The 27,711-nt window shown below is 40.0% G+C and overlaps 2 protein-coding genes, 1 long non-coding RNA gene and 1 pseudogene across 4 annotated transcripts; 3 read left to right on the forward strand and 1 right to left on the reverse strand.

Moving 5' to 3' along the window:
- The first annotated feature begins 122 nt into the window (after positions 1-122).
- LOC115578048 (cell wall protein DAN4-like) lies at positions 123-2,349 on the forward strand. Its single transcript, XM_030410906.1, has 10 exons — positions 123-260; positions 336-494; positions 599-721; positions 846-953; positions 1,074-1,196; positions 1,272-1,427; positions 1,532-1,654; positions 1,730-1,885; positions 1,990-2,089; positions 2,190-2,349. Coding segments are annotated over exons 3-10 (927 nt in total). The 5' UTR covers positions 123-260; positions 336-494; positions 599-720.
- A 158-nt stretch (positions 2,350-2,507) lies between these two features.
- Positions 2,508-5,476, forward strand: LOC115578049 (uncharacterized). 2 transcript variants are annotated; one of them, XR_003983346.1, is made up of 4 exons: positions 2,508-2,591; positions 2,716-2,841; positions 4,293-4,378; positions 4,499-5,476. It is a non-coding gene; the product is annotated as an uncharacterized LOC115578049 (long non-coding RNA). The 2 variants fall into 2 exon arrangements; XR_003983347.1 differs by having other exon boundaries at positions 4,296-4,378.
- A 1,281-nt stretch (positions 5,477-6,757) lies between these two features.
- On the forward strand, positions 6,758-8,452 carry LOC115578047 (uncharacterized). Its single transcript, XM_030410905.1, has 2 exons — positions 6,758-6,829; positions 7,271-8,452. Exon 2 carries the CDS (start codon positions 7,300-7,302, stop codon positions 8,164-8,166), a length of 867 nt encoding a protein of 288 aa, XP_030266765.1. The 5' UTR covers positions 6,758-6,829; positions 7,271-7,299; the 3' UTR covers positions 8,167-8,452.
- A 4,381-nt stretch (positions 8,453-12,833) lies between these two features.
- On the reverse strand, positions 12,834-27,542 carry LOC115578050 (uncharacterized; annotated as a pseudogene).
- Positions 27,543-27,711: the final 169 nt, after the last annotated feature.

A 27,711-nucleotide genomic window follows, 5' to 3' on the forward strand; every position in this document is an offset into this window, starting at 1 on the left:
CCACAGTGGTGGATCAAACAACATCCATTCCAGGTGAGAGACATCAGACATTATGTGTGCAAAATATGTAATTTGTCCATGTCTCTGTTTTGCAGTCAAAGCTTACCACAAATCATCTCATTCCACCATCACCACAGTGATCACAAATAAGCAAAGAACCAGCACTGATACCCAAACAACCATTGGACCTGTCAGTGCAGAGGTCACCAAGTCTGAGCAGCCTTCAACCACAGATGTGGACCAAACAAATCCCATTACCGGTGAGTACAGTTATTTATAGTTGTATTTAAGATGACAATGTGACACTCAGCCAATACCATGTATCCATTTTGCAGACAAAACTCCAAACCAGCTGCTTTTGTCCACCCCTACAACCACCACCACAGTGACACCTAACAAAATATCCACCATCAAGACAGACTCACGCAGTACAGAGATTACTTCTCCTGCGCAGCCTTCAACCACAGCGGTTGATCGAACAATATCCATTCCAGGTGAAAGGCATCAGACATTATATGTGCAAAATATGTCATTTGTCCATGTCTCTGTTTTGCGGTCAAAGCTTACCACAAATCATCTCATTCCACCATCACCACAGTGATCACAAATAACCAAAGATCCACCACTGAAACTCAATCAACCATTGGATCTGTCAGTACTGAGGTTACAAAGTCTGATCAGCCTTCAACTCCAGAGGTTTTCCAAACAAGACACATTACCAGTGAGTACAATTATCCATAGTTGTCCATGACGATGATATTGTGACACCCAGCGAATAACATGTATCCAATTTGTAGACGAAACTCCAAACCTGTTGCTTTTGTCCACCACTACAACCACCACAGTGACACCAAAGAAAAAATCCACCATCAAGGGAGACTCACTCAGTACAGAGATCACTTCTCCTGCGCAGCCTTCAACCACAGTGGTGGATCAAACAACATCCATTCCAGGTGAAGAGACAGCAGTAATCAATTAATTGTAGCTAAATATGCGTACATATATAGTACCATGTCTCCTGTTTTATCATGTCAAAGCTTACCACAAATCATCTCATTCCACCATCACCACAGTGATCACAAATAAGCAAAGAACCAGCACTGATACCCAAACAACCATTGGACCTGTCAGTGCAGAGGTCACCAAGTCTGAGCAGCCTTCAACCAGAGATGTGGACCAAACAAATCCCATTACCGGTGAGTACAGTTATTTATAGTTGTATTTAAGATGACAATGTGACACTCAGCCAATACCATGTATCCATTTTGCAGACAAAACTCCAAACCAGCTGCTTTTGTCCACCACTACAACCACCACAGTGACACCTAACAAAATATCCACCATCAAGACAGGCTCACCTAGTACAGAGATTACTTCTCCTGCGCAGCCTTCAACCACAGCAGTTGATCGAACAACATCCATTCCAGGTGAGAGGCATCAGACATTATATGTGCAAAATATGTCATTTGTCCATGTCTCTGTTTTGCGGTCAAAGCTTACCACAAATCATCTCATTCCACCATCACCACAGTGATCACAAATAACCAAAGATCCACCACTGAAACTCAATCAACCATTGGATCTGTCAGTACTGAGGTTACAAAGTCTGATCAGTCTTCAACTCCAGAGGTTTTCCAAACAAGACTCATTACCAGTGAGTACAATTATCCATAGTTGTCCTAACGATGATATTGTGACACCCAGCGAATAACATGTATCCAATTTGTAGACGAAACTCCAAACAAGCTGCTTTTTTCCACCACTACAACCACCATAGTGACACCAAAGAAAAAATCCACCATCAAGGGAGACTCACTCAGTACAGAGATCACTTCTCCTGCGCAGCCTTCAACCACAGTGGTGGATCAAACAACATCCATTCCAGGTAAGAGACATCAGGCATTATGTATGCAAAATATGTCATTTGTCCATGTCTCTGTTTTGCAGTCAAAGCTTACCACAAATCATCTCATTCCACCATCACCACAGTGATCACAAATAAGCAAAGAACCAGCACTGATACCCAAACAACCATTGGACCTGTCAGTGCAGAGGTCACCAAGTCTGAGCAGCCTTCAACTCCAGAGATGTTTACCAAACAAATCACATTACCGGTGAGTACAGTTATTTATAGTTGTATTTAAGATGACAATGTGACACTCAGCCAATACCATGTATCCATTTTGCAGACGAAACTCCAAACCAGCTGCTTTTGTCGACAACTACAACCACCACAGTGACACCAAAGAAAAAATCCACCATCAAGGGAGACTCACTCAGTACAGAGATCACTTCTCCTGCGCAGCCTTCAACCACAGTGGTGGATCAAACAACATCGATTCCTGGTGAGAGACAGCAGTTAAATCACTAGATGCATGTCAGCTTAAAATGCATACATATATAATTACCCATATCTCCATTTTTATCATGAAACTTCCCACAAACCATCTCATTCCACCATCACCACAGTGTTCACAATAAGCAAAGAACCAGCACTGATACCCAAACAACCATTGGACCTGTGAGTGCAGAGGTCACCAAGTCTGAGCAGCCGTCAACCAGAGATGTGGACCAAACAAATCCCATTACTGGTGAGAGACAGCAGTTAAATCAATAGAAGCATGTCAGTTTAAAATGCGTACATATATAATTATCTTTGAGTACATTTTTAATTTGAAACTTACCAGAAATCATCTCATTCCACCACCACCACAGTGACCACAAATAACCAAAGAACCACCACTGGTCCTCAATCAACAACTTGTCGTGTGTACAGTACAGAGATTACTTCTACTGAGCAACCCTCAGTAACAGTGGTGGATAGAACAACCTCCATTCTTGGTGAGAGACATCTTTTAAATCAATGGAAGTATGTAAGTTCAAAATAAGTAAATGTAAGTTCAAAATAAGTAAATGTAAAATCAAAACTCAACACACATCATATCATTCCACCATCAACACAGTGACCCATAATAAAGAGAGAAGCACCACTGATATTGAATCAAACACTGGTCGTGTCAGTACAGAGGTAACCAGATCTGAACAGCCTTCAATCCTTGAGGTTTCCCAAACAAGACCCATTACTAGTGAGCACATCCATTTATGTATTTTATGGATGGTGGTATTGTTGCACACCTTGAATACAATGTCTACATTTTGCAGATGAAACTCCAAAACTACCAACTTTGTCTACCCTTAAAATGACCACCATCGGGCTCCGTTTAGCTCAGTTGATAGAGCAGGTGTCCCATGTGCCGAGGCTCTGCAGCTGACCTGGGTTCGACTCCCGGCCCGGGTCCCTTTGCTGCTTGTCACTCCCCCTCTCTCCCCCCCTTGTTTCCTGTCACATATCTTCAGCTGACCTATCAATAAAGCCATAAAAAGGCCAAAAAATGAAAATAAAAATGACCACCATCATCAGAGACACAACCAGTACAGAGGTTTCAGTTCAGCAGTATTCAACTCCAAAGGTAGTACCAACTGGGAGCATTTCTGGTGAGGAATATTTATGTATTAGTGCATCACGAAATGCTCCCTCTTCATAACTTATTCATAGAATTGAATGAATACACCATTAACCTTATCTGTATGTTCACAAAACTAAATTATTTGCACCTGTTAATCTAAGCCTCTTAATTAGCAGGGCTTGACCAGAAGTGGTTGGTATTTGAGATAAAAAATCCAGGTGTTGTAAAATAAGCCAGAAATATGGGTTAATCAGAAGTTACTATGTTTATTTGAACTATTCATTATTTACCCTTTATACAGAATTGAACTTAAGTCAACTACTGAACACAGTTTTTCCTCTGATCATACTTGGAAAAAATATATTGTCTGTACTGGATAATCATTTCAGTGGAGTACTAGCTCAACTCTACTTATTTGATTTTTTCTCCTGTTTGTCTTAATAGCGAAATTTACGTAAAAGGATAATAGCAACTGCAAAAAAATAAGAAAGAAAAGTCAGTGTTGTGAACAAAAAGTCATAGTTTAGAAATCTGACTTTAAAGTCAGAATTAATCTCAGTAATCTGAGTTTAAAAAGTCAAAATCTGACTGAGCAAACTCTCTGAATCATGAAAAAGGTCTGTGGCCCTAATCCTTTTCCGAAGATAACAAAACTAATTCCATTTATTTTGAAGCTATCTTGCAAAGGTTGTGCATAAAGTGAAGCCAATCCCAGGCTCCATAGCAGCCCTTCGTAAACCTTTGTGGGATGCCACTCCTCATTGCTTAGGTCTACTGATGTGTGTGTTTCTAAGCTTCAGTGCAGTAAATGTTGTTTGTTATTAGCAGAACACGTGATTAGCCTGCGAGTAAAACTCAACTCGAAGAAACAACTGAGTGAAGACAACATCAGAGAGCTGGTGTTAGTGCAGGTGAGATACATCTCAAAGACAGTTCATTCATAATTCTAACATTCTGTGAAAAAAATACAAAGATGACCTTTTCGTTGATGCCACCAAGAGAACTAAATTAAATTCTTTGTGCTTTGTCAGTTTCACAAATTTCTGATTGAAATGGAACTTCCTCCGAGCATCAAGGTGGGCTTGAAGAGGCTAGTGAAATAATGAGCAAGCAGCGTTCTGACACGGAGGTATAAATGAAGTGCCAACGAAGAGATAAGGAGAAGTTGAAGTTCTGAAGGATTTTGAACTCGAGAACTAATGAGCCCAGAGACACTTGTAGTGAAGAGCGGCTCTGGATGATGAGTCACCCCGAGACGGGAGAGAGGCCAAAGAGGTCGGTGTGTTTACCTGCAAAACTGCAGACATCACCAGAGATTACTGTGTGACAGTTTGAGTCAAGCAGAGAGAACGCAACCAACAAAGTCAACCAATCACAGGCAGAGTAGGGCAGGCCTTATGAGAACTGCCATGTTATTCATAATAACACATAAAACGCAGATTGCTGTTTTTATACTTTGTTTTTTGTACATGCTACAGGTGCTGGAAGGTGCCTCTAAAGCTTTTAGCTCAGCATGTTGAATTTTCCTATTTTTCCCTTTCATGTTTTTTCACTTCTATCCCTGTTGTGATTAGATTTATTAATTTTAGGTTTCTTATACATTTAAGAATCCTTCTTCCACATATGACGGTAATATAACTGAAAAAAAAATCAGACTGTAGGTCTGTTTAAAATCTAAAATGAGTCATGTGTAGTGACTTTATGACAGAAGGGTCAAATACAGGTCAGGTTACGTTTCAACAAAATTAAAGTCTAGTTTCCTGTCAGTGTGTCAGCAGACTGTCACACCATCACATGGTGAAATTGTTTGATATGGTTCACATCATATGATCCAGTAAAATTTCAACTCATATCTAAGTTGACCTTCATAAAACAATGAAATGACTCCAGTAGCTGTTATTGTCTGCATGTATTTTCACCGTAAGCACTTGAACTCATTTTGTAAAATGTTCAACTGGACAAAAGAGTTGCTCTCTCGTGTAAATAAAGATGGATTTGCCTTGATTTGATTAAAAAGGTCGACCTGTGTGAGCTCATTTGTGTTAATCATGTTTTATTAGATTACCCAACAGTTTAATATATCCCCTGCAGTTAAAGTGAAACTCTCGCCAAAATGCAACCTAGGCTCTTTTTGTTTATGTATATGAGTCAAACCTTCGTGAAAAAGCATAATTATGACGAAAGAGGCACTTTTAAGATTGACCGTATTTTCGTTTTCGGGTCAAACTCATTTTCAATGGGAGTGCATGGGGCACTTTTACGATAGCATCAGCGTCACTGTTTTTAAAACACTAAGAAGGCTCGACACAACATGAAACTTTGCTCGTAGTATCACCAGGGTCTCTGCACACGAACATGAGCATTGAGAACATTGTTTGTGTACACAGAATTTACTAAAAAGAAAGTTTCTGAACAACTCACATTAGCAGTAGCTGGTCCGCTCCCAGTCGCCCTGGCAGCCAAGACATGTCGATCTCAGAATGTGACGTAACATGGAGGACAGTTAAGGTGGAATGCTCCTAAAGCTTAGTTCCATATGAATGCACAGATAATGAGTTGTTTTGTCGTTAGTGAAAAACAATATTGACCTTGAAGTTAAATAAAGGAGCCTCATATAAGAAACCATACTGAAATAAAAAGCCGGAAAAGTCACGTGAGATATCGCGTGGATAGTTGTTGCCGGAAGACAGTAATTCCACCTTAACTGTTCTCCATCTTACGTCGCATTCTGAGATCGACACTTCTCAGCTACCATGACAACTGGGAGCGGAACAAGCTACTGCTAACGTGAGTTGTTCAAAAACTCTCTTTTTAGCAAACTCTGTGCACACAAACAATGTTCTCAATGCTCGTGTTCACGTGTAGAGACCCTGGTGATACTACGAGCAAAGTTTCATGTTGTGTCTTCTTAGTGTTTTAAAAATAGCGACATTAATGCTATCGTAAAAGTGCCCCATGCACGCTCATTGAAAATGAGCTTGACCCGAAATCGACAATACGATAAATCTTAAATCTGCCTCTTTCATTGTAATTATGCTTTTACACAAAGGTTTGGCTCATATACATTCACAAAAAAAGCCTAGGTTGTGTTTTGGCGAGAGTTTCACTTTAAAGAAAACGCATCTTCACTCTGTTTAAAAGAAAATGGACACATTTTAAATGACCTCCTTTCATATATTATGGAGGTTTGCCTTGTCATCTTCAAGGTCAGTCCTGTCTGATGATTAAATGAAATAAAAGAATACATGCTGCAGTGCAGTGGTTTTACAAGGTGTTTCACGGCCATAAATGCACAGCCCGAAGAGTCAAAGGTAGTCGCTCAGCAGCTTTCTCCTTGCAACAAGAAGTGAACATCAAATCGGGTAAGAATCAGTCTTTACAATTTTCATGTTAGTTATATCTTTAAGAAATTAAGGTAATTAATGCCATTGACTTTATATACCAAAAAATGCATACAAGTTTATCAAGTAAACATCTCCATATACTTTTTCAAGACTTTGATTATGAAGATCATTTTGACAGTATATGATGAACCAAAGACCCAAACGACAAAAAATAACATCAACAAAATAACAAAAGAAAAACACAAAAAAAGTGGATGGCACTCAGTGATTTTGGGCATTTTTTAGCACTTTATGTCTTTATGTTTGTCATATTTATATTTTAGTTCCATTTTCCAGGCAGCAGCTGAGTTTCTTATCACAGAGTTAGCTGGAAAATAAACAAGATGGAATCAGGGTTGGTATGGTTGATATTATTTGAGTCACAGGTTTAAATTAAGACTTTTCTCTCTCCTCCAACAGGTCGACAAAACTAGTCAGACCACCACATCATGGAGAACTACACCAACCCAGTCAGCAGCTTTCCCTACAGCCGGGAAACAGCCCTCCTCAGGACAGCAGATGTTGCAGGAAACCCTTACTTGGCTGCCGGACTTCTCCTTGGCTACTTCCTGCTCGGTCTCGCCAGCGTCATCTGGGCCTTTCGGTCCCAGCGCAGCAGCATCAACATTTTCAAACGAAGCGTCATCCTGTCCGTCTCGTGCCAGCACAGACGCCTCCAGGGTGTTCAAATTATCCACAACAGTCTTTTTGCTTTGCTTTTAATTGAAGGTTTGACTGCAGTCACAGCAATCACCTTGGCGATCATGTTCATTACGCCTACTTGCAACCATGCTCTCACCTGTGTCTACGTCTTCAGCGCGTGGTTCCTGTTGAGATGCTACGTTGTGGTTTTACATCTCCAAAGCGCCCTGGTGTCCATCCTTTACCTGTGCCACCCAGAGTGGGGAGCCAAACTGCGCTATGTCGGCACAACAGTGGTTCTGTTTTTTATGGTCTTTTCGGTTTTTCATGTACTCTTCATCCAGATCGGGACTTTCCTGCTGGGAGTTATTGTGTTTGGATTGGCTCTGGCCATCATTGTAAAATGTGCAGTGTCATCTGTGTCTCTTGCTGCTGCTTCTAAGAAACCGTTTGTGTTTGTGGCCATGTTCATGTTCTTATTTGTCTTTGCCCCCACTTTTGTTCTTCAGTGCCTTATGATCAGCTCTGCAAACTTCTGGGAGTCCACTGATAAGTATCTCACAGTTTTTGTGAATGTTCTGTTTTTCACCAACTTTCATCTCTTACTGGATGGACTCCTGTGTTTTTTTATCCTGAAGCTGCCCGCTGGAGAGGAACAACAACAGCTAAGCTAAGACATGTCCGCAAATGATGTATATGTATGTATGTATGTAATGATGTATGTAGCACCATGCAAGTATCCAATCAACAGCTTCAAATCACAGCTATGATCTGTACTTCCACTTTTTGGCGTATAAATGATTCATACCTGGCTAAAGATTTGGAATCAGTCCAGTAGATCGCTCCAGGTGGCAGCTGTGACACGGCTGTACTGTCGGGGCAACTGTTGTAACAAGTTACGTCCTCCAAAAGTTGTTTTTTAAATACATTTTTAATAAATTATGTATCATACAGTGCTCACAAATCACATTATTATGCATCATCTTCCATTCAAATGTCAAAATCTTCCAAATCTTTTATGCAGTGTAGGTATTATTGTTACAAATTTCTCATACAATATTGTAATAAACATAATTTACCCATTGTCTATAAATAACATAATCTGAGTGATGCACTAGAGTTTTAGTGCTCCCTCTAGGAATGGGCGGATCGATTCAAATATCGATAGTATCTATACCAACGTGAGTATTGGTATTGGATCAACAGTATCTTGATGAGATCGATATTTTTGTTGTAGTTCTCTTCTATAAGTTCAACAAATCACTCGTATTTCTTCACAGAGTTTGTGTGAGCGCAGCGTCTCTCTTAAGCCTGATTTATGCTTCTGCGTCGCGGCGACGGCTTAGCTACGTTGTCGCCATAGTATAAACCAGGCTTTAGTCCTTATGCGCAGCGCTCCTCTCCACCTCTCTCAGTCCACCCACTCAGGTTCACTGTGCCCCTCCTCTCCCCCTCCCCTGCCGCGCTGCCGTGGTGAACAGAGTGGCGACCCTTATGATGGCAGAGAGGAAGAGGAGTGCTGTTTGGAGTTATTTTACAGTTTCAGACAGATAAAATGCTACCTGTGACATATGCAGGAAAGCAACACGTTTCTGTGGTAACACCACTAACTTGTATAGGCATTTAAAAGCAGCACACCCAAAAGTTAATGCTGAGCTGCAAAGCAAACAGAGGGAGGAGGAGGAGGAGGGACCTCCCCAAACCCGAACCAGACCCCTGGAACAGAGACAGACGTCACTGTCAGAGGCCTTTCAACAAAAACCTCAACAAAATCCAGTTAGCAATTTCTAGAAGTGAAAGTTATTTCCAGCATTAATTAATGTTGTTAGTGTAAGTGGTAGTCAGCGATGTAATTTTAGCAGGGTGATTAAACTATTATCATATATTCAGACAGTTGAAATAAATCTTAATTGTTGTACTGGAACTCAAATAGATATACTTTAGTATATATATATATAATTATAAATTATATATAATTTAGTCATATAGCCTATCTCAAACTTGAAGTATGAATATGGCAGAGTATAATAACCCTTTTGTATATGTTGAAGGAACATTAGTATTCCTATTTAGGCAACACGCAGATAGATTATAGATTTAATTATGTTAAATATTATTTTCTTATTGGCTAAAATCTTTGACCTGTGTTTTATTATTATCATAATCATGATCAACTCATTAAAGGCAAAAGTACAAAATCATTCAATGATCAGTAATTTTCAAGTAAGTAATCAGTATTGGTATCAGTATCGGCAATTCTGGCCCTGTAATTACTTGGTATCGGATCGAAACCAAAATTTGCAGTATCGCCCACCACCCCAGCTCCCTCTCACCTTAATCTCAATAAATAAACACAGACAGCCGTTAACAGCAGGTTGGACTGATGTGAGTGTGCATTCACGTGCAGTAGGACATCCCAGCTTTGAAACGAACCATGCATACAACATTCAAAGATTCAAACTGCAGCCATCAAACGGTTTCCTATAAACTAATTGGAGGCTACACAAATTAAGCCAACCATGAGTGTATATAATATGGATTATATTATATATATATGTGTTTGTTTTTTAAATGTAGTCTTATTTATTTAATAGTCCGGGTTTTATGAACGCACCTCGAAGAAAACAAACTGCGCCACAAGATGTCAGCATTCCGTCCATCTTTGTGTGAGGTACAGTAGATGTTTCTCTAAACTCTTTTACAGTAAAACATACAGGTTTAGTTACTTAATTTGACATTAAATCAGTGTGATAACTGATATGGTTTGAACACGATACAGCATTACAGGAAACACAGCTTCTATGTGGGGTTACTAGTCCTGTAGTGTTAGCTAACGTTAGCAATGATACCTTCAACTGTTGTTAAGCTGCTGATGCTAACTTTAACTTTAGCTGTAACTGACTTTCCCTAACTCTAAATTTTGTATAGTTGTGTTAAATTTACAGTCACAGAGCTGACCTAATAACTTAATGAGTCAACATGCTGTTGGCTGATCTTCAAAATGTCAGAGACTAAATAAGTAATATGGGGACAGGGGCTTCACACCCCTACTGAAAAAACAGCATAGACCAGCACTATGCTGTTTTTTTCAGCAGGGACAGCAACTACAACTCAAAATGTTTTACTTAAGTTAAAGCAACATTAATACAGTTCTCCATAACAAGTAAACGTCTTGTATTCAAAGTCTCTCTCAAATATATGCACAAAGTATTGTCAGTAAACTTTATTCATCAGGAATAAAAAGTAATAGAGTAACGTTACTCTATAAAAGAATATAATGACATAGCCTCTGAAATTAATGATAATTTTGACCAACAGAAAAACAAAATAAAGAAACAATGTGACATTCACAAACAGTGATAATTTGCATTCAAGTTAACAGATCAGAGTGAGGATATGAAAACAGATTTTGAATTATCAAAATGAAATGACAATCAAAGCAATAAAACTTAATATATAAAAATCATTTAATCCATCCTGGAGAGCTACAACTCCATTAACTAATACAATAATCATCATCATCCTCCTCAGCCCTCCTTCTAACCTATTTTTTTTGCTTGTACTTCAACTCTTTCTATTACAACATCTCTTCATGCTGTCTTTCGTCTTTAAGCTCCTTCTCCCTCTCTTTGTTTTCCTTCATCTCCCTATGTTTCTCCTCATACATGTCATTTCTCTCCCTCTCCCTCTCGGTTCTCTATCTCTCTGCTTTTCTCTCCTTCTGCCTCTGCTCCTCCATCTCCTGCTTCTCCCTCCTCCTCTCCTCCTCTCTCTCTTTCCTCACCCTCTCTCTGTCTGCCTCAAATTGCTCCAGAAATTTCTGCATGTTTTTTTCATGTTGTTCCTGAAGTTCCCTCTTCAGTTTCTGTAACTCTTCTTGTATTTTTTCTTCTTTTGCTTTCAGGATGCGTTGTTTCTCCTCTTCGATTTTCTCGGCCTTTTGGAACATGTCGATCATGTAGTACTTCAACTCATCTTCTTTCTGTTTCAGCATCTTTTCATACAGTCTTTTCATTTCATCCCTTTCAATTTTAAGCTCCTTCTCCCTCTCTGCCCTCTCTCTCTCTCTCCTCTCTTCATTTTCCTTCAGTCTCTGCTCAAACATCTCATTTCTCTCCCTCTTGGTTCTCTATCTCTCTGCTTTTTTTAAAAAAATTTTTATTATACTTTATTAATTTAATTATTGTATCAGATATATATTACATGCAAACACACCTGAAATTCTCTGCATTTGACCCATCACTAGCTGCATATATTGCAGGTATACACAAATATACAAGCACACACTGCAAGCTAGGAGCAGTGGGCTGCTGTGACAGCGCCCAGGGGAGCATATGGGGGTTTGGTGCTCAAGGGCACCTCGGCAGTAATCAAGGAAGTGAACTGGCACCTCTTCAGCTGCCAGTTCACTTCCATATTGTGGTCCAAGCTGGACTTGAACTGGCCACCCTCCGGTCCCCAAGCCAAGTCTCTACCGACTGAGCTACTCTCCTTCTCCCTCTGCTCCTCCATCTCCTCGCTCAATCTGATTCTCTCTGCTTCTCTCTCCTCCTTCTCCCTCTGCCTCTGCTCCTCCATCTCCTGCTTCACCCTCATCCTCTCCTCCTCTCTCGTTCCTCTCCCTCTCTCTCTCAGCCTCGAGCTGCTCTTGAATTTTCTTCATGTTTTCTTCATGTTCTTTCAGAAGTTCCCTCTTCAGTTCCTCTCTCTCTTTTCGTATTTGTTCTTCTTTTTCTTTCAGGATGCATTGTTTCTCCTCTTTGAGTTCCCTCTCAGCCTTCGACATCTCGTTCCTGTAGTACTTCAACTCATCTTCTTTCTGTTTCAGCATCTTCTCATAAAGTCTTTTCATTTCATCCCTTTCGTTTTTAAGCTCTTTCTCCCTCTCTGCCCTCTCTCTCTCTCTCCTCTCTTCATTTTCCTTCATCTCCTTCAGTCTCTGCTCAAACATCTCCTTTCTCTCCCTCTCCCTCTCCCACTCGGTCCTCTCTCTCTGTCTCTCTGCTTCTCTCTCCATCATCTCCCTCTGTCTCTCCTCATACATCTGCTTTCTCTCCCTCTCCCTCTCCTCTCTCTCTCTCTGTCTCTCTGCTTCTCTCTCCTCCCTCTCCCTCTGTCTCTGCTCAAACATCTCCTTTCTCTCCCTCTCTCTCTCCTCTCTCTCTCTCTGTCTCTCTGCTTCTCTCTCCTCCCTCTCCCTCTGTCTCTCCTTATACATCTCCTTTCTCTCCCTCTCTCTCTCCTCTCTCTCTCTCTGTCTCTCTGCTTCTCTCTCCATCATCTCCCTCTGTCTCTCTGCTTCTCTCTCCTCCCTCTCCCTCTGCTCCTCATCCATCTCCTTTCTCTGCCTCTCCATCTCCTCACTCACTCTGATTCTCTCTGCTTCTTTCTCCTCCTTCTCCCTCTGCCTCTGCTCCTCCATCTCTTGCTTCACCTTCCTCCTCCCCTCCTCGCCCTCTTTCCTGTCCCTCTCCATCTCCACCTCATGTTTCTCTTGAATTTCCTTAATATCTTTTTCTTGTTCTTTCAGAAGTTCCCTCTCCAGTTCCTCTCTCTCTTTTCGTTTTTCTTCTTCTGCTGCTTTCAGGATGCGTTGTTTCTCCTCTTGGATTTTCCTCTCAGCCTTTTGGAACATCTCGTTGGTGTAGTGGCTTCCTCCGTTCCTCTGCACTACATTTCTGATCTTCTGGAGCAGCTCATTGACCTGTGAGCGATCCTTCTTCTCCTTATTGTTGAAGAGGTGGTACTGGTTGTTACATCTGGCCACAAGTTCTTGAAGGTTGGTGTTGTCATCTATGAATTTCTCGATGGTCGTTTCATCAAGATTATCACCACGAGTAAAGAGAACCATGCTGTATCTGTCTGCATCCTGGCCAAATATTTCTTGAATCTTTTGCACCGACTGCTTTTCCTCTGCAGTGAATCTGCCCACACCAATGACCACCAGAAACACATGGGGTCCAGGAGCAGCCAAACGAATGCACTGGCTCACTTCTTTGGCTGTTTTAGTCTCATCACACCTGTTGTCAAACAGGCACGGAGTGTCAATGACAGCAATCTGTTGCCCATCTATCACACATTCGCACTTGGAACAGTCAACAGTCACAGACTTAGAAGTGCACTTTGATTCAAACTCCTCTCGTCCCAGGATGGTGTTTCCAGCAGCACTCTTCCCAGCTCCAGTCTTCCCCACCATCACTATCCTCAGCTGCTTGTTATTTGTTACGATCTGTCCTGTGTAGAACAATGTGTGACACTGAATCAGACATCAGGTTGCACAGACAATGTCCTTCATGTGACGTATACAAATATGAAAAAAGTAGAAACATCTGTTCGCCGCTTTGGGAGAAGCAGAATCATTGGAAAACATTTTAACTCATTTTAACCCTTCCCTCAAAATTAATATCCTCTAACCACCTTCCTGGCAAAAATGTACATGCACAAAAAAACTGTGATTAAATTACCATACATCAATATTTTTTTCTGCTTCTTTTCATAAAAAATCACTTAAACAACTTCAGACTTACTCAAAACTACCAAATAGGCACGGGCCGGTATGAGATTCTGGCGGTATGATAACCTTAGGCAAAAATATCACGGTTTCACGGTATTATGATTAGAGCTCTAAAATGTGTATTTTGAATGTCTGTATTTAAAAACAAAAAAAGGAAAAAAAATGTTCCATTGAACAGTCTTTTTTTTTTAAAACAATATATAGAACATGGATATTTGAAAATATGTATTTAAAATAAATAACAAAAAAAATGACTGAATTCTTTCTAAATAAAATAATAATCATAAAAAAAAATAAATGCAGTCCTTAATGCAGGCCCTCAACTGACGATAAAGCTGCAACTCAAGTCACAACATAAATTAATTATTTTTAGTGAAAAAACAACACCACCACAAAATGCAAATTAATGCAATCACTTAACCTGCGGCTCAAGATCATTTCACTAAGGTCAGATGCTAATACGCTCGTTCATTTCAAGGCAACCTTAACTTTACCTTGAATTTAGCATACAGCGATGGGTGTGTGCTCCCACTATCATATTTGATGTATTGCCTCCTCGGGCTCCCACTGTCCTCAAGCACGTTTTGCACATCGGTTGACCCTCTTCCTCCAAGCCGTGGCCATCTGGCTTTTTATGGTAGCCGAAGTACTCCCATACAGCCGACTTGGTCCTTTTAGATGGGGGGGAAAAGTTCGGGGGGCTCGCCTCCTTCAGCCATCATGCTGCCTGTTTGTCACTCACAGCAGCCAGGTGTGGGGGGAGGGGCACTTTACGCTGCAGCTGCACGCGGCGTGAGGGACCTCTACTTTGTTTCTGACGAGACGTCACGTCACATTAAAAAAACAAACAAAAAAAAACAAAAACACTAATAGTGCAGGAACGGTATGACAGAAAATTGTGTGTGTGTGTGTGTGTGTGTGTGGTCCTGCCGCATGTGGCCTGGTGCTCTTTACAAATGCACCTGTTACACTTGGTGCAGGTGGTGGAAGATTTCTTTTTCAGGCCTCTGCACCACCAGCACACACCTCTCCTTCTAGTGGAGCTGGTCAATGGAGCTGTCAGGATGAGAAGTCTCATGTATGCCTGAATCTCTTGGGCATCCACATCACTCCATCCTGACACTGAACGCCTCCCGTATACGTTTGTCATTTGCAAATTGAGCTGGATCAGGTCAGGAGTGAAGAAAAGGTCAAAAGATGATGCTACATCATGGGTTCGTGGCCCCTGGCATCATGCCGGTGGGTGCCTGCATGTAGCGCAGCGTCTCAGCATGAGATGGAGACCAGACTTGCCTGTTCTTTGCTGTCCACTGACTTTTAGGATGTACAGGATCCTCAGTGTCCTCTTCACTCTCAGAGGACGGGTCAGAGACACTCACAGACGTGGAAGACTCCAGTGAGCCTTCTGTGTTAGACTCCCCCTCGAGGATCGTGGTTGCCCCTGATGACCCCTGCAGCTCGCTGTCAGATGAAGGCTACGTGACCATTTCTAATGCCTCTTCTCTTCTGAACGCCTCTTCATTTTTGCTTCTGGTCTTTTTCCCTCTCTGCTCACTAATGAAATGACCCCTCAGGTCATAAATCTTGAAAATTATTGAATGTTTGGTTGTTTTGAGAAGGTCTGAAGTTGTTTAAGTGATTTATGAAAAAAAGCGGGACAAAATATTGATGTATGGTGATTTGATAGGGGTTAGGGTTTGAAAATTTATATTTTTACCACAAAGGTGGCACAAGTTGTATCACAGCCAAAATGATCACTAATTAAAAAAAAAAAAAACAAAAGTTAAGAAAAATGTCCAAAAATTAGGGTCAAACAAATAAATCATGATTGTATTTATTTAGAGTGCTCATTTAGGACCCTGTCTATAAAAGTATAACTCTACAGGAGCTGTACATTATAGGTCCAAAAAATGTTATTCAACCATTAAATCACCCTAAAATTGTTGCACTTTAAAACATGGACATGACTTACCCGAGTTGTCGGTCAGGTTTGGGTTGTCAGACTTGCTGGTCATGTTTGGGTCAGAGAGCACAGAGTAGATTCTGCAGTTTAAATGAAGACGCAGAGTTCTGAATGTCTGCAAGAAACTGTAGATACTTCAGATATGCACCAAACCACATCCAGTCACAGCTGCGCTGGTCTCATATCAAGATGAACCTGAAACATATTGTGAGCTTTGAACCAATTGAACCTTGTTTGAGGATTTGGATACACCCCATAGAAAAAAAGGGGCGGTGCTTTGTTAACTCTGCTCACCCCTCCCTCCACCATTTACAGGAAATAGCAGCGCTTCTTTTCAAACTAACATAAGACTGCAGGCTGCTTCCTCTGTCAAATGAAAATAGACTAGCATATTTTAATGTATCCAGGTTTTGATGTATATGGTCGAGATTTTTAGGGGTTCTCAACAGCTTTTAAGCTGCAATTATTTCATGTGTTCTTTTAACATATTTAACACAATGCTTTCAAGCATATACCAGTGTCCAACATAACATTTTTTCTTACTGGCCCGCTTGGCCAGTAGATTTGAGTTTTACTGGCCCCATGTGTAATTTAGTGGCCCAGCCACGAAAAATGAAAATAACTGTTTTTTTGAAAAAAAAAAGAAAAGAAAAAGACTTGTTTATTTATTGAAATTGTTCCCATTTAATTGTTTAGAGAGTCTGTCCCTGAAAAATCAGTATGATCTGGCAATGATGGCAAAAAGTAATAGGGGTTTGCGTAATAACAAGTATTAAAATTTCAAAATTGAAATTACAACATGTTTAATATTTTGAGATGTATCATTTCTCTCACGCCTATAATTCTGTTATCATTTTTCAGGTGATTGATGTTCTGAAAGCACTGTACAAACAGTACCATTATTTCTCCCGAAGTGGAGGGATCAGTATACCTGGCTGAACCACTGCGACGGCGTATGTAACACTGTTACTGTGATGATAAATGACACTTAAATATTGAATCTGTGTCTATAATAACTACACCCTGACATGTAAATGTGACATCTGTCTTGATTCATTTAATTTAACTTAAAATATGGAAAACTGACTGCATAATATATGAATCAGAAACAGAAATGCTTTACAGCAGCTCCCATTCAAAGTCAAGAATATGCAGAAAAATAGTAGTAGTAGTCATAATAATATAATAATAATAATAATGATAATAATAATATACTATTTATATGCTGCATATTTATGCTGCATATATTTACTGCAACTGTACTTTTTTTTTTTACCATTAAATGTTATTTTATACATTATCATATTCTATAATGTTCTGTCATGGAGTACATCACTTCACTGCTAACAGAAAAGAAAGCAGCTCACTGCCAGTTGCAGCTTCTTATCTTGATCTGCAGTCTTTGTTAATTTTTTGTCATGATTGTTATTATGAATAGGCTACTTAGATTATCAAAAATCACAGTTACATGTCAGGATGTGGTTATTGCAGACATATTCAATATTTAACTGTCATGTCTCATCACAGTAACAGCATTACATAAATAAGCAGCGGTAAACACATAAAAACATTATAAACACGGGCCAGTAACTGACCAATCGACATGCCCTGCACCTACTTTTACTGGCCCCGGGCCATCGGGCCATGGGTTATGTCGAACCCTGTATACAAATATCATGTGTAGTTTTGCTGGTGCTTGTTAAAATCATTGTGCTGGCAATATCAAGTAAGCTCAAAGTTTCTCGTTGCACCTTCTCTAAACCTGGCGCTAACGCTTCGTCCGTTTTGGTGTATGCTGAGGGACAGCGCTGCACGGCACGGAATAGCAGGAGTTTTAGCGCGGCGCATCCCTTGCATCAACCAGTGATGGTATATCTGGATGAAATGTATGTAGCGAAAGAGACCGCTTGCAAAGTTGCATGGGTTTAAGGCACAGACCTTTTGGATTGTTCTAGTATTTGTGTTATGTGATTTTACTGTATATGGTTGGTTGTGAATATATTTATATACAACTCCATCTTAGGGGAAACACTGTACAGACTGTTATTTTTTGGTAACAAACATTTTCTTTAAGTGATTAATTGAAAGATATTTTTAACCCTTCGAAAAACCATCCAATATTAAATCCTTAACTTATATTGTATGGAATGAATAATACAATTAAAAAAATAGAATACAATTTATACAAAAGTTCCATAAATTAGGATACAAATCAATCGCTACTAAAACTCAACTCTGACAAATTGTTTACTACTATCCTTTTGAATCATCTATACGCTACTTTTACAGCATAGTATATGTAGTATATAGTATATATAGTATACTGTTTATTACACCATTAACAGCAAAAACAGTTTTTGGCCATTTGAAGTTAATTTGGAAAGAAAATGGCCGTGAACTTGTTTGGCTGCACTGTGCAAAAAAACAATAGTTCCAGGATTTAACCTGTTTTGCCTTTCTACCTCAGCTTTGCTCTTAGAACAGTTATAGATGCCCATTAAAAAAGTACAAAGACAATATATATTATGTTTCACATCATCAGCTTCATTGTTTTTTTGATTTATATGCTCATTCTGAATTTGATGTAGACAATCATCTCTGACAATCTCTGAACCCATCAACTGTTGCCAAGAAAATGCTGATACCTTTTAAAATGTATTTATTGGCCTTTTCATGACTTTTATTTAAAGGACAGCTGACAGAGATGACAGGAAATGGGGATGAGAGGCAGCACAGGGCCGCAGGTCGGACTCAAGCCCTTGGCTGCTGCAGCGAGGACAAAGCCTCTGTACATGGGGCACATGCTCTACCAAATGAGCTACTGGAGCAAATTGTGTTTAACCACAACAGTTTTACAAAGTGTTCCTGAGCTGCTGTATCTATCCTTTGTAAGATTATGTCTTTCACAAAGTGGTTACACTGCATGTTTATGCCCTCCAGAAACAGCTTCATTTTCAACAACAAAATAATTACTACTACTACAAAAAAACCCCCACACACAATAAATACACTGTGACAAAAACGCCCTTTGAACATCAGGAGCAAAGAGGCAGATGTCCAAGCAGCTGTAGCTCCTTCCTCTGCACCTGTCTGCTGTTCAGCTGCAACAGGGAAAGATCATGATCATGAACCAGAAGTCATCGCCATATTGTCTCTACAGGGTGAAAACAGAGGCTGAAGAAACTATGATCACACTGTAAAACAAGACAGTGCTGATCAAATTTGAACCACCATACTGTTAATTGTCTTTTTCTCTCCTCAAATGTTTTTTTTTTTAAATGTCATGTTTCAAAACAGATGACTGGAGTATTTACTGGTCGGGTGTGGTGCAGTGCATTCTTGTTTATCTAGGTTATCTATCTTTTGAGCAGAAGGAAAAAGCACAGCGCTATTTCTCAGTTTTCTCTTATCATGTAGCACCAATGTAAAGAACATTAATGTCTGTCCACTGCAGAGAAATCCAAGTTTTATACAAGAGTTATCTTTCCAGCTGTGAAGTGATTCTTGTGACAACACAATAAAAACAACCTGAACAGATAAATGAGTGTTGATAACCTTTCTATTTGTTTCTGTATGAGGATGTGGGGGACCAAACAGGAAGGTCTGATTAACTGATGGTTCAACCGGTTTTGCCATTTCTTGTAAATGGCAGAGGGGTGAAAAGGGTTACTGACGTGAGATCACAGTGTGATCATAGTTTCTTCAGCCTCTGCTTTCACCCTTTAGAGACAATATGGCGGTGACTTCTGGTTCATGATCATAATCTTTCCCTGTTGCAGCTGAACAGCAGACAGGTGCAGAGGGAGGAGCTACAGCTGCTCTGTCTCTTTGCACCTGATGTTCAAAGTGCTTTTTTGTCATGGTGTATTTATTTTGTGTGTGTGTTTTGTAGTTCTTTAAAATACTTTTGCCAAACGGTAGTAAATACTTCTCCAGCTGTTTTGCTAGATTGGAGAACAGAATAACCTGAATTGCAATCAAATGTGTTCCATTAAGTTTTTTCTATCTATTCCTTTTTAATTAGTGTTTCAACAATAAAAAACATATTTGTAAGAAATAGGCCATAAATGTTCAAGAATCTGAAATCATGTCAGTCATTGTCAAACAGCTTTTGCCAATTTAACTTCAAATCATCAAGCACTGGTGGAAATGATTTAAACATGCTGTTGGCTGACCTTCAAAATATCAAAGATTAAACAAGTAATATTGGGACAACTACTACTCAAAATGTCTTACTTAAGTTAAAGCAACATTAATATAGTTCTCCATAACAAGTAAAAGTCTTGTATTCAAAGTATTGTCAATAAAGTTTAATCATCAGAAGTTAAAAGTAATAGAGTACACTATAAAATAATATAATGACAGCCTCTGAAATTAATGACAAACTTTGACCAACAGAAAAACAACATAAAAAAATAATGTTTCACAGATTCACAGTGATAATATGCATTTAAGTAAATTGAGCAGATCAGAGTGAGGATATGAAAACAGATTTTGAATTAACAAAATTAAAGGACAATAAAAACAAGGAAACTTAATATATAAGAATAATTTAGCGTACAATCTATCTTGAGTTATGATAATGATTGAATGATTGATCAAGTTTTTATTTTCATGTTGTGTACGCAGCACTCAAACAATTTATTACATTTCATTTCATCACAAGATTAAAAACAAATGTTTCAACTGAAACAAAATATTCTGCCGTCTCTCTCTCTAGCTCTTTTGGTCAGAGCATTTAATTTATATATTGCTGTCGTGATGTTAAGAGATTTTTCTAAAAAAAACTTGCCAACCTTCGCTTTAAATAGCTCTTAAAAGAATCCATCCTGGGGTGCTGAGAGCTGCCTTTGCAACATGTACAACTCCATTAACTAATCCAGCATGGGTGTTTGACAGGAGGAGCTTCATAATCAGAAAATTCAGCCTTCCTTCTAGCCTCTTTTTCTTGCTTGTACTTTAACTTGTCTTCTTCCTGTTTCAACATCTTTTCATACAGCCTTTTCATTTCATCCCTTTCAATTTTAAGCTCCTTCTCCCTCTCTGCCCTCTCTCTTTCTTTCCTCTCTTCATTTTCCTTCATCTCCTTTAGTCTCTGCTCATACATCTCCTTTCTCTGCCTCTCCATCTCATTGCTTATTGTAATTATTGCTGCTTCTATCTGCTCCTTCTCCCTCTCCCTCTGCTCCTCCATCTCCTGCTTCTCCCTCCTCCTCTCCTCCTCTCTCTCTTTCCTCGCCCTCTCTTTCTCAGCCTCGAGGTGCTCTTGCATTTTCTTCATGTTTTGTTCATGTTGTTCCTGAAGTTGCCTCTTCAGTTTATCTAACTCTTTTAGTATTTGTTCTTCTTCTTCTTTCAGGATGCGTTGTTTCTGCTCTTGGATTTCCCTCTCAGCCTTTTGGAACATCTCGTTGGTGTAGTGGCTTCCTCCGTTCCTCTGCACTACATTTCTGATCTTCTGGAGCAGCTCATTGACCTGTGAGCGATCCTTCTTCTCCTTATTGTTGAAGACGTGGTACTGGTTGTTACATCTGGCCACAAGTTCTTGAAGGTTGGTGTCGTCATCTATGAATTTCTTGATGGTCGTATCTTCAAGATCATCACCACGAGTAAAGAGAACCATGCTGTATCTGTCTGCATCCTGGCCAAATATTTCTTGAATCTTTTGCACCGACTGCTTTTCCTCTGCAGTGAATCTGCCCACACCAATGACCACCAGAAACACATGGGGTCCAGGAGCAGCCAAATGAATGCACTGGCTCACTTCTTTGACTGTTTTAGTCTCATCATACCTGTTGTCAAACAGGCCCGGAGTGTCAATGACAGCAATCTGTTGCCCATCTATCACAGTTTCATGCTTGAAACAGTCAGCAGTCACAGACTGAGAAGTGCACTTTGATTCAACGCCCTCTCGTCCCAGGATGGTGTTTCCAGCAGCACTCTTCCCAGCTCCAGTCTTCCCCACCATCACTATCCTCAGCTCCTTGTTATTTGTGATGATCTGTCCTGTGTAGAACAATGTGTGACACTGAATCAGACATCAGGTTGCACAGACATTGTCCTTCATACAACATATACAAAGATTGAACAAGTAGAAACATCTGTTCGCTGCTTTTGGAGAAGCAACATCGTTCGAAAACATTTTAAACAAATAAACCATGATTGTATTCCCCAATGCAGATTTTTAGAGTGCTCATTTAGAACCCTGTCTATAAAAGTTTAACTCTACAGGAGCTGTACATTATAGGTCCAAAACATGTTATTCAACCATTAAATCACCCAAGATTATTGCACTTTAAAACATGGACATGACTTACCTGAGTTGTCGGTCAGGTTTGGGTTGTCAGACTCACTGGCCATGTTTGGGTCAAAGAGCACAGAGTAGGTTCTACAGTTTAAATGAAGACGCAGAGTTCTGAACGTTTGCAAAAAACTGCAGATGCTTTAAATGTGCACCAAACCACATCTAGTAACAGCTGCACTGCTCTCTTATCAAGATGAACCTAAAAACTTAATGTAAGCTCTGAACCAACTGAACCTTGTTTGAGGATTTGGATACACCCCATAGAAAAAATGAGGCGGCGCTTTGTTAACTCTGCTCATCCCTCCCTCCACCATTTACAAGAATAGCGGCACTTCTTTTCAACCATACATAATACTGCAGGCTACTTCCTCTGTCGAATGAAAATAGAACAGCATGTTTTAATGTATCCAGGTTTAGATGTACAGGTACATCTTTATTTCTTGCAGTTTTGATGATTATGGCTTACAGATAATGAAAACCCCAAATTCAGTGTCTGAGAAACTTAGAATATTACATATGATCGATAAAAAAAGAATATTTTATATAGAAATGTCAGGCTTTTAAAAAGTATGTTTATTTCTATGCACTCAATACTTGGTTGGGCCTGCTTTTGCATGAATTACTGCATCAGTGCAGCGTGGCATGGAGGTGATCAACCTGTGGCACTGCTCAGGTGTAATGGAAGCCCAGGTTGCTTTGATAGCAGCCTTCAGGGCATCTGCATTGTTGGGTCTGGTGTCTCTCATCTTCCTTTTGACAATACACCATATATAATAGATTCTTTATGGGGTTCAGGTCAGGCGAGTTTGCTGGCCAATCAAGCACACTAACACCATCATCATTGAACCAGCTGTGGTACCTTTGGCAGTGTGGGCAGGTGCCAAATCCTGCTGGAAAATGAAATCTGTATCTCCATAAAGCTTGTCAGTAGAAGGAAGCATGAAGTGCTCTAAAATTTCCTGGTAGACGGCTTCGTTGACTGTGGACTTCAGAAAACACAGTGGACCAGAGCTCAGGCAAGCATGGAGAGGTGAGGGTATGCATAATGGTGATCCCTCCAAAAGGCAAAGGGGCGTCCACAGAAAAAAACAAGTACTGGAACCTCTTACTTAGCAGGAAATGCCTCGTGACAAGGAATCTGCTGGTGTGTGTGTCTGTGTATGACTGACAGACAAAGTGACAGAAAGAGGGAAAAATAAGTGGAAAGTGAACCATAGCACACATTGTTTTTGTAAGTTTTTGCTGTACGTTATTAATAACTCAGTCCAACTCACTGCTTTGTCAGTCATTGACCCGGCTGGCCACACCTGTGATATATTCTGGTAAAGCTGACCCAAACCCACCTGACCCACAGGTGTGTTCCCGGGTCCTGTGGGTTACGGGTCGACTGGGGTGACATATCGAGTTGACCGCTGCCACCGTGTGACTACTGTGTGATTGTGGCTGTTACGGTCAGTGAGGTCTGATTATGGAAAGATGTCCTGGGTAGGTTGAACTGTCCTCATAGTAGATCTACAGGCCTCTCCTTTCAAACAGGCCCAGGATGTCAGTGACAGAAATCTGGTGCCTTTCCACCTCAGCTTTACTCTTAGAACAGTCATAGATGTCAATTGAAAAAGTACAAAGACAATATATTATGTAATATGTTTAATATGTTTTTTTGTATTTATATGCTCATTCTGAATTTGATGTAGACAATCATCTTTGACAAACTCTGAACCCATCAACCGTTGCCATGAAAATGCTGATACCTTTTAAAATGTATTTATTGGCCTTTTCATGACTTTTATTTAAAGGACAGCTGACAGAGATGACAGGAAATGGGGATGAGAAGGGGGATGACGGGCAGCACAGGGCCGCAGGTCGGACTCAAGCCCTTGGCTGCTGCAGCGAGGACAAAGCCTCTGTACATGGGGCACATGTTCTACCAGCTGAGCTACTGGAGCAAATTGTGTATAACCACAACAGTTTTACAAAGTGTTCCTGAGCTCCTGTATCGATCCTTTGTAAGATTATGTCTTTCACAAAGTGGTTCCACTGCATATTTCTGCCCTCCAGAAACAGCTTCATTTTCAACAACAAAATAATTACTACTACTACTACTACTACTACAAACAACAACAACAACAACAAAAACCCCACACACAATAAATACACTGTGACAAAAGAGCCCTTTGAACATCAGGAGCAAAGAGACAGATGTCCAAGCAGCTGTTGCTCCTCCCTCTGCACCTGTCTGCTGTTCGGCTGCAACAGGGAAAGATCATGATCATGAACCAGAAGTCACCGCCATATTGTCTCTACAGGGTGAAAACAGAGGCTGAAGAAACTATGATCACACTGTAAAACAAGGCAGTGCTGATCAAATATGAACCACAATACTGTTAATTGTCTCTTTCTCTCCTCAAATGTTTTTTTTTTTTAAATGTCATGTTTTAAAACAGATGACTGGAGTATTTACTGGTCGGGTGTGGTGCAGTGCATTCTTGTTTATCTAGGTTATCTGTCTTATGAGCAGAAGGAAAAAGCACAGCGCTATTTCTCAGTTTTCTCTTATCATGTAGCACCAATGTAAAGAACATTAATGTCTGTCCACTGCAGAGAAATCCAAGTTTTATACAAGAGTTATCTTTCCAGCTGTGAAGTGATTCTTGTGACAACACAGTAAAACAACCTGAACAGATAAATGAGTGTAGATAACCTTTCTATTTGTTTCTGTATGAGGATGTGGGGGACCAAACAGGAAGGTCTGATTAACTGATGGTTCAACCGGTTTTGCCATTTCTTGTAAATGGTGGAGGGGTGAAAAGGGTTACTGACGTGAGATCACAGTGTGATCATAGTTTCTTCAGCCTCTGCTTTCACCCTGTAGAGACAATATGGCGGTGACTTCTGGTTCATGATCATAATCTTTCCCTGTTGCAGCTGAACAGCAGACAGGTGCAGAGGGAGGAGCTACAGCTGCTCTGTCTCTTTGCTCCTGATATTCAAATTGTTTTTTTGTCATGGTGTATTTATTTTGTGTGTGTGTTTTGTAGTTCTTTAAAATACTTTTGCCAAACGGTAGTAAATACTTCTCCAGCTGTTTTGCTAGATTGGAGAACAGAATAACCTGAATTGCAATCAAATGTGTTCCATTAAGTTTTTTCTATCTATTCCTTTTTAATTAGTGTTTCAACAGTAAAAAACATATTTGTAAGAAATAGGCCATAAATGTTCAAGAATCTGAAATCATGTCAGTCATTGTCAAACAGCTTTTGCCAATTTAACTTCAAATCATCAAGCACTGGTGGAAATGATTTAAACATGCTGTTGGCTGACCTTCAAAATATCAAAGATTAAACAAGTAATATTGGGACAACTACTACTCAAAATGTTTTACTTAAGTTAAAGTAACATTAATAAGGTTCTCCATAACAAGTAAAAGTCTTGCATTCAAAGTATTGTCAATAAAGTTTATTCATCAGGAATTAAAAGTAATAGAGTACACTATAAAAGAATATAATGACAGCCTCTGAAATTAATGACAAACTTTAACCAACAGAAAAACAACATCAAAAAACAATGTTTCACAGATTCACAAACAGTGATAATATGCAATCAAGTTAACAGATCAGAGTGAGGATATGAAAACAGATTTTGAATTAACAAAATAAAATGACAATCAAAATAAGGAAACTTAATATATAAGAATAATTTAACGTACAATCTTTCTTGAGTTATAATAATGATTGAATGATTGATCAAGTTTTTATTTTCGTGTCGTGCAGATAGAGACACCAAAAGTACAGCGCTCAAACAATTTATTACATTTCATTTCATTACAAGAATAAAAACAAATGTTTCAACTGAAACAAAATATTCTGCCGTCCCTCTCAAGCTTTTTTTGTCAGAGCATTTAATTTATTGATTGCTGTCGTGATGTTAAGAGATTTTTTTAAAATAACTCACCAACCTTCGCTTTAAATGGCCCTTAATTAATTCATCCTGGGGTGCTGAGAGCTGCCTTTGCAACATGTACAACTCCATTATCTAATCCAGCATGGGTGTTTGACAGGAGGAGCTTCATAATCAGAAAATTCAGCCTTCCTTCTAGCCTCTTTTTCTTGCTTGTACTTTAACTTGTCTTCTTCCTGTTTCAACATCTTTTCATACAGCCTTTTCATTTCATCCCTTTCAATTTTAAGCTCCTTTTCCCTCTCTGCCCTCTCTCTCTCTCTCCTCTCTTCATTTTCCTTCATCTCCTTCAGTCTCTCCTCAAACATCTCCTTTCTCTCCCTCTCCATCTCGGTTCTCTCTCTCTGTCTCTCTGCTTCTCTCTCCTCCCTCTACCTCCGTCTTTCCTCATACATCTCCTTTCTCTGCCTCTCCATCTCATTGCTTATTGTAATTATTGCTGCTTCTATCTGCTCCTTCTCCCTCTGCCTCTGCTCCTCTATCTCCTCCTCTCCTCCTCTCTCTCTTTCCTCACCCTCTCTCTCTCAGCCTCAACTGTTCTTGCATTTTCTTCATGTTTTTTTCATGTTGTTCCTGAAGTTCCCTCTTCAGTTTATCAAACTCTTTTTGTATTTTTTCTTCTTCTGCTTTCAGGATGCGTTGTTTCTCCTCTTGGATTTCCCTCTCGGCCTTTTGGAACTTCTCGTTGGTGTAGTGGCTTCCTCCGTTCCTCTGCACTACATCTCTGATCTTCTGGAGCAGCTCATTGACCTGTGAGCGATCCTTCTTCTCCTTATTGTTGAAGAGGTGGTACTGGTTGTTACATCTGGCCACAAGTTCTTGAAGGTCGGTGTCGTCATCAACAAATTTCTCGATTGTTTTCGTCAAGATCATCACCACGAGTAAAGAGAACCATGCTGTATCTGTCTGCATCCTGGCCAAATATTTCTTGAATCTTTTGCACCGACTGCTTTTCCTCTGCAGTGAATCTGCCCACACCAATGACCACCAGAAACACATGGGGTCCAGGAGCAGCCAAACGAATGCACTGGCTCACATCTTTGACTGTTTTAATGTCCTCAAACCTGTTGTCAAACAGGCCCGGAGTGTCAATGACAGCAATCTGTTGCCCATCTATCACAGTTTCATGCTTGAAACAGTCAACAGTCACAGACTGAGAAGTGCACTTTGATACAAACTCCTCTCGTCCCAGGATGGTGTTTCCAGCAGCACTCTTCCCAGATCCAGTCTTCCCCACCATCACTATCCTCAGCTCCTTGTTATTTGTGATGATCTGTCCTGTGTAGAACAATGTGTGACACTGAGTCAGACATCAGGTTGCACAGACATTGTCCTTCATGTGACGTATACAAAGACTGAAAAAGTAGAAGCATCTGTTCGCTGCTTTTGGAGAAGCAACATCGTTGGAAAACATTTAAAAAAAATAAACCATGATTGTATTCCCCAATGCAGATAGAGTGCTCATTTAGGACCCCGTCTAT

Source organism: Sparus aurata, unplaced genomic scaffold, assembly GCF_900880675.1.
Source record: "Sparus aurata unplaced genomic scaffold, fSpaAur1.1, whole genome shotgun sequence".
NCBI lineage: Eukaryota > Metazoa > Chordata > Actinopteri > Spariformes > Sparidae > Sparus > Sparus aurata.